This window comes from Tachysurus vachellii, chromosome 1 (genome assembly GCF_030014155.1).
Source record: "Tachysurus vachellii isolate PV-2020 chromosome 1, HZAU_Pvac_v1, whole genome shotgun sequence".
NCBI classification, from domain to species: Eukaryota; Metazoa; Chordata; class Actinopteri; order Siluriformes; family Bagridae; genus Tachysurus; species Tachysurus vachellii.
The window spans coordinates 26,586,675-26,593,482 of record NC_083460.1 but is presented as its reverse complement, the minus strand read 5'-3'; the positions used below and the strand labels follow the sequence as shown (position 1 = coordinate 26,593,482).

The following is a 6,808-nucleotide window of genomic DNA, read 5'->3' as shown; positions in this document are numbered from 1 at the left end:
TTCTAGATAATCTTCTTCGTATGGTTCATAAAATGGGACCAAATCTTAAACCCATTGTATCAGATCGAAATATAATCTGATTTACAGATTAGTGTTGGCTTTACCACTGTGGTGTTATTAAATTTCAATGGCTCACATCAAAACGTGAGTACACTCACTCAGTGTATTGATGCTTGAATACGAGGGGTTGAGTTCAATCAACAAATTTTCAGTGCCACTCAGACAAAGAGCCTAATGCAGTCGTGAGAACTGCAGAGGAAAGCAACAGACCCACAAAACAACAGGGAGGCACTACAGAAAACAACTTTTTTTTTGGTACGGAATTGTTATGGTCTGTTTGAGCAAACATTTAATTCTAGTCCCACCGTTATAAAATGATGCTTGGATTGGAATATAAACATCTTCCAAAGTTAAACCAGATGTGGCATGCAGCCGGGAGTGCCTCTTTCCTCTCTGGGCTGAGGGATTTTTTAAAAAAGAAATGAATTAAAAAAACAAGAAGTGAACTATTTCATACAGGGAAATGAGTCAGTGGTCTTCTGGTGTCCCACCTCACCCTCAGAGAACCTCAAAGGGTCGTGAAATTTTACTGCACTATCACTAGCTGTGTATAACATCACTGGATTTCATTTGGTCAGAACTAAGGCTCTGAAAGTCCTTAAGACAAAACCTCAGGGGTAATCTCTGCGGTTCGCCTTTGTTGATGCTGAAAGCTGTAAAGGATGCATTAACTCCCAGCTGGAGCCCTGTGGGTTTCTGAGAGCAATGGACAGCACTGGATCATGCCATGAAAACATTTCATTAGTAGTCTCTGTTATGTTTGATTGTCATTTAGTTTCTGTGTCTGTCAGTAGGAAAACTGAAAATTGGTTGTAGTCACGTATAAGATCCACCAAACAGACTTGCTGTCAGTGGAAATGTTCTTAAATGTCACTGACAATTCCATTTTCAGCGTGAGGAGAGATTACACATACAGTAAGTGAATCAAGAAGTCTCTTTTAATCAGAGTTAAAATGTCAGTTTTAAAATACAAAAATAGGTCGATACATTAAGAAATCTCACAGTAGATACACAAAGATTGCAAAAAGAAAAAGATATTTACAAGGTTATATAAATGTGTGGTTCATAAAAAATTGTTTTAATGAGCAGGCCTACATCACTGTCCTTTCACTTATTTTCAAAACATAACAGATTACCAAAGTACTTATGTGGAGGTTCACTAAATATCACTGTTCAAAAATAAAAAGAATGGTTTGCATCACTGCACTCAAGTACTTCACAAATGTGCACATTCACACAACAATAACGCCAGTTCCATAAAATAGTACAATGAACTGAACATTTTTTGGACTGACCCAGCTTGCTCATTAAAAAAACAAAACAAAAAAAAAACAACAATGTTATTAGACTGTAGCTTGTAATTTCACCGCTCAGCAGGCAGCTTGTTTTAGGTTTCATGCCAATGTAGCGTTCGTGCAAGTGGCACAGCATCAGGCCTGGAAGCTCTGGTTCTATGTCTGTAAACTCTTTAACCTCCAGACATGAGGGAGCAGAACTCGAACAGCACACAATCCTCTTTGGCTTAATTTTCGTAATAAATAGTCTCCAGATTGTGTAATAATGCCGCCTGTCCTGGTGCATGGCTTTCTGAAAGAAGTGAATTTGGGGACGTTTTTCTCTAAATTATCTAGGGCTTTGTCATTTATTTTAAACAATGCTTTAATGTCATTTATCTTCGGAGTTGGTCATATAGCAAGGCATTGCATTTCATTGAATTAAACTGTCTGCATTTATACATGAGCTATTATACTCTAACTGGTCTGTACATGAAAACATAATAAATATCAATTTGAAAGCAATGGATCTGGGAATATGCAGCGCAAACAAAAGGAACTATAAATAAAAAATAAACGTTTGGAGAAACCGTTCCAGTCTCCAATAAATAATAGCAGTAATGTATTTACAATATGCACATAGTCATGACCAAATTTATATCTTCAAATCTTTCATATGTTATAATACCATAACAGAGAGCAAGAGAGGTGCACATTTCTCTTGAAGTATGTACTGCATGCATCTAGCGCTTCATTTAACAGAACGGATGACTCTGTCGGGAGGTTACAAGTCACTCACATAAACTGTGCTGTCATCAGATGTACAAGCTGGTCTCATGCAAAGCCAAGCTCCCTAAAAGAGCGAATTCTCCTCACTACCTTCTTCACCTGAAAGACAACAAAAAAATGGAACACGGATTATTACTGTAATGACAATTGTTGGATTAAAACCATGCACAAAAGAAAGACCTCAAGCTACTCTGTCTCAAGCTGCTCTGTTTTTGATATAGACTGAAGACCCAGAGGTGGAAGAGTATGACGAATTTAAGCACAATCCAAGTATGAATTTATTTGTTTCAGGAAACTTCTAGAATGTTTTTTCTGACATTAGAGGTTTGCTGTTATGATCCAGTAGTTTATCCAATAAAAACACAACACAAATCTGTTTCCTAAGAAATTTTACTCTTTGTATTTAGAAAACCTTGATTTTAAACATCTTTGCGCCCCCAATATGATCTGCTCTACCGTATATGGAAGGTGTTTAATCCACAGGTGTTTAGTCCTTACTCCTGCAGTGGCCGTAATTGCGCACTCCTATGGAGCGGCCGAAGAAGCAGGTTGCACGACGTAAATGGCAGGCACTTGCGTAGGTGATGTTATCGTTGCCACAGATGGTCTGACCACCGAGCAGGGGAATTGGGCACTGAGTCGTGCGGCACATCACACAGTGGGCACTGTTGGTCTGGTCCGTCACGCAGGTGTGGGTGCCAGGGCATACAACATTGGAGCACGACTCTGAAAACAAATGTTAGGCGTCCTGAGTTTAGTTTCTTACAGACAATTCATTCTCTACTTCATAACCAATGGGAAAGGTTCAAAACAACTCACTTTTGCACTCTCCTTGGTACATTATCTCGAGGTCAAGGTGGCCTCTGCAGCGGGCCATCAGGAGGGCACACTCATCTTTATATGTGTTGCCATCACTCCCACAGATGGCGTGCTTTCTGGAGATGTTGGAACAATCTGGTGAGCAGATGCACTGAGGACGTCCACCCTTCATCCTACACACCTTCCCTGAGCCGCACTTCACTCCTTCACATGTCTCTATGAGAAACAGGGTATTAAAGTAGGTGTTTAACAAATCCATTCTTAGCATTTCCTACAATATTAAAGCATCTAGAACTCAAAAACACCTCTTCGTCAGCATGACTATTGCAATATAGTACTGCTATAGATAAGTCCACCTTGACTCCATGAATATTTGCCATTGATATGCTCCTGTAATCATAAAGACTCAACGAAAAACCCTTATTTCCAATATATTCGTTCATACATATTTTAGTTTGCTATTAATCTTCTTTCTTTTTGAGGATTGTAATGATTTATAATCCCATTATCCAGAGGGTTTCATACTCATGTTGCTGCTGGATTACCCAATAGCCATCCAAATCCACATCCAGATTTCTGAAAAGCTGCATTGTGTCAATGTCTATTCATCAAAATATCTATAGTTAAAACCATTCAACAAAAATAATGAATCCCCCCTGATCACATCACTTTAATCTCATCACAGCACAGTTACTGTCACTGCAGTGCATATAGCTGGAATAATGTACCAATGTAGCAACAGATCAACATCTAATAATCTCACTCATGTCCTCTGTGAAGTGAATATTGATGCATGCCAAGGTCTTGAACTGCTTGGTCATCAAAAAGCCTCTTTAATATAGTCTTTAGTGAGGAGCCACTAAACCATATACAGCAAGACCAGATACAGCTGCCTACTCTGGAAATCCCAACATTCCTTCTCTGCTTTGTTTTAGGCATGATTTCAGTTAGGTTAGGCAACCATTCAGGAATTGGATGCTCCAATGATCACCTCTAACACTGTAATGTAAGGAAGAATACAAATTAAGTTAGACAGAAAGTATGAGCTGGGCCATCTGGAATAGATAGAAGAAAAGGTCCAGTAGTCCATACACTTTTATGGGAATGGAAGGGAAGAATTCTGGAACAGATAATAAAATCAACTTTTTTTTTCCCCTTTGCTTTTTTTTTTTTTTTTTGGACGTATCTAATGGCACTGATTGTGTTCTCGGCTTATGAGGACCAGACCTCATGAGCATGTGGCAGCCATTTCTCTCTGTGGTGAGCTGGAATTCGGTCATTTCTGCGGAAGGAAGGCAAAACAAGCCTGCTTTCCAATAAGCACTCGGAAAGAGTGAAAAGGAGAGGGAAGGGCTGAAAAAAGAACCTTTATTGTATCGAAAGCATTCTATTCACCCCATGTTCAGTACATGTACAGTTGCAGTTTGACACCTGTTGATCTTTAGCATGGGCTTGATAGCAAGATGCATAATATCAAAAAAACTTGATAAATTTTCTAAAGATTTATACCTGGTATGAAACTGCAGACCATCTTGGTATCTTGATAATCAGTGAAGAAATTACTTACTTACAATGTCTTGAGTAACCTGCATACCTGGCAAAGTCTTACAATAGTGGACTGTACTCAAACAGCTGGATGGAGTTAGACAGAACATCTGGCTTAAAACCATACAAAGCTTTTTAAAAATGTGAGCAGGAACAAAGTTTAAAGAACCCAGTCATCAGGCCCAGATTTGCGTGTCTGAGGATGAAATGCTTATCCTCTTTCCAATTTCTTCTTTCTGCCTTCACTAGAGCACCTTGATCCACAATGACCTCCGAAACACTTACTGCTCACAGAGCCACACATACACACTGTTCATACACAGTTTGGATGAAGAGCAAATTTCCCTTTGAACAGTCTGGTTCATGTATTATTGCAAAGCTTATTGGGACTTATTTAGATGATGCCTTTAAGTGTAGTTGAAAATATGTTGCATTCTTTAACCACAATCACTTTAAACAAACTTAGGTGCTATTGACTTGCACGGAATGCTGCAATGATCAGGCATTTATCTGTATCTCTCTCAGGTTTAAATCACTTTGGAATAAAAATAAAATGTATACCAATTGAATAAATGTAAATTTAGACAGCAGGTGAGAAATCAGAGCAAGCAAGGTCACATACTCAAAAGAATAACACCATTTCATGGATTTACATGAAACGTTTTAGGACCTACCTTTGCACGGTTTGCAGGACACAATGCCCAGGAAGCCCAGCAGACTGACCTCGTTGATAGGCAGGCTGCTGTTGGACCAGGCTGTGTCCAGACGTCCTCCAGCACAGCACTCCTCCCTGCTCACACCGCGCATCAGCACCATGTCACAACGCTGCTCTTGGCCTTGCTGCAGCCAGCACATGCCCGCTGTATACAGACACAAAGAGAGAGAAATAGAAAGCGAGAGAGAGAGAGAGAGAGAGAGAGAGAGAGAGAGAGAGAGAGAGAGAGAGAATTCATCATTGGCAATATTACGATATATATAACATAACCTTTTTTAACATTTGAACAACCCTATGACAAAATGTAAAACAGATGATCACATGTTTGGATAAAGACAGTAAAAAACATCAGGACAGATGTTTACATTTCCCATTCTGAATTTGACAGAAATATTCTCTAATAACTTATATGTGCATCCGTGCGCTTTCATAAATGCTTTCTACATCTTTTGTATCCTTTGAGCAACAGTTCTATCTGATAGAACTGTGTGATTGCTTGGTCAGTCTTTGCGTATTCTTTCTGATAATAACTCTGCCTTCTTCAGATCAGCTCTGGAGTCCTGAAAGGTCTTGGCAAACGTCTTTTAAAACATTTTTTATTGCGTTTGCCAAATATTTTGGATGTGTGTAGATAAATTGCAAAACAGATGTATACCAGTACTAACACTAACACCAGTACATACTGCTAGTATTACACCGCAACACATATCCAAGTCATGTCCTACAAATAATGCATTTGGATTCATAACAAATTATTTAAAATTCTGTTATTTAGAATTACACAAATGAGGTTATAGTAAGAAAATTCCCTCACAAGTACACATCAAATATAAGCCAATAAACCTTATACAACCTTGTAAAAACTCTAGCAAATTATATACTATATATATATATATATATATATATATATATATATATATATATATATATATATATATATATATATATATTATTTATTATTATTTTTTAAATAAAAAAAATTAATTGTAGTTGTTTTATGTAACTCTTGCTATGCTTCAGAGTCATCTTATTTAAGTTGTTACATACACACTGTATTTCTCAAATGAACATCTTCAGAGTTAAGTTTTTTGCACCTTTTTCCCTTGCACCTGACGGTTTGTCTGTCTCTCAGTACATTTATATTTTTAGTTATATTTTAGTTATGAGTCTGCTACAAATCAGATAGATGAATCGAAGGCTTACATTATACTTGAGAGAAACTTTTTTGTGTTGAAAAAAAAAAACAATCTCTCAGACTTACCGTTGGCTTGGTGCTTTGCAAGAGTTCCACACAGCGAGATGAGCACCACACAGTGGAGCACTGAAAACAAGTTCATGATGATGAGAAGTTAACTCAAACACTTCACACACAGATGTTCCGAGCAATGAGACTCCGTCTCAAATATTTACACAGATAAAGAGGGGGTCTGGTAGAAGCGCAGCCCCCGTTTACGTGAATGGTTTGGGCTGGGAGTGAGTGACTGATAGCGGCCCGCCTCCATATAAATACTTTAGCTTTGAGTGAGTAAGACAGGATGGGCAATAGTTGTTCCAGGGTTTCTGTTTTTTTTTTTTTTTTTTTTTTTTTTTAACCTCACTGTTCATG

At 38.1% G+C, this 6,808-nt stretch overlaps 1 protein-coding gene across 2 annotated transcripts; it reads right to left on the bottom strand.

The window, feature by feature from the left end:
- Window positions 1-980: 980 nt before the first annotated feature.
- fstl3 (follistatin-like 3 (secreted glycoprotein)) lies at window positions 981-6,598 on the bottom strand. Of its 2 annotated transcripts, none has more exons than XM_060880365.1 (5): window positions 6,464-6,598; window positions 5,162-5,347; window positions 2,943-3,158; window positions 2,580-2,849; window positions 981-2,222 (listed from the first exon to the last, which is right to left on the bottom strand). In XM_060880365.1, the coding sequence occupies exons 1-4, from the start codon at window positions 6,537-6,539 to the stop codon at window positions 2,611-2,613; spliced, it is 717 nt and encodes a 238-aa protein (XP_060736348.1). In that variant the 5' UTR covers window positions 6,540-6,598; the 3' UTR covers window positions 981-2,222; window positions 2,580-2,610. The 2 variants fall into 2 exon arrangements, with proteins under 2 accessions (XP_060736348.1, XP_060736339.1); XM_060880356.1 differs by having other exon boundaries at window positions 2,622-2,849.
- Between the last annotated feature and the right edge of the window lie 210 nt (window positions 6,599-6,808).

Bases quoted from the DNA above. Each gene is read 5' to 3' on its own strand.
- fstl3 (XM_060880356.1), bottom strand. From the start codon at position 6,539: ATGAACTTGTTTTCAGTGCTCCACTGTGTGGTGCTCATCTCGCTGTGT. The intron at 3,159-5,161 runs GTAGGTCCTAAA...TGTTTCTCATAG, and splicing joins GTCCTGCAAACCGTGCAAAG to AGACATGTGAAGGAGTGAAG. The intron at 2,850-2,942 runs GTGAGTTGTTTT...ATTTGTTTTCAG, and splicing joins GTACCAAGGAGAGTGCAAAA to AGTCGTGCTCCAATGTTGTA.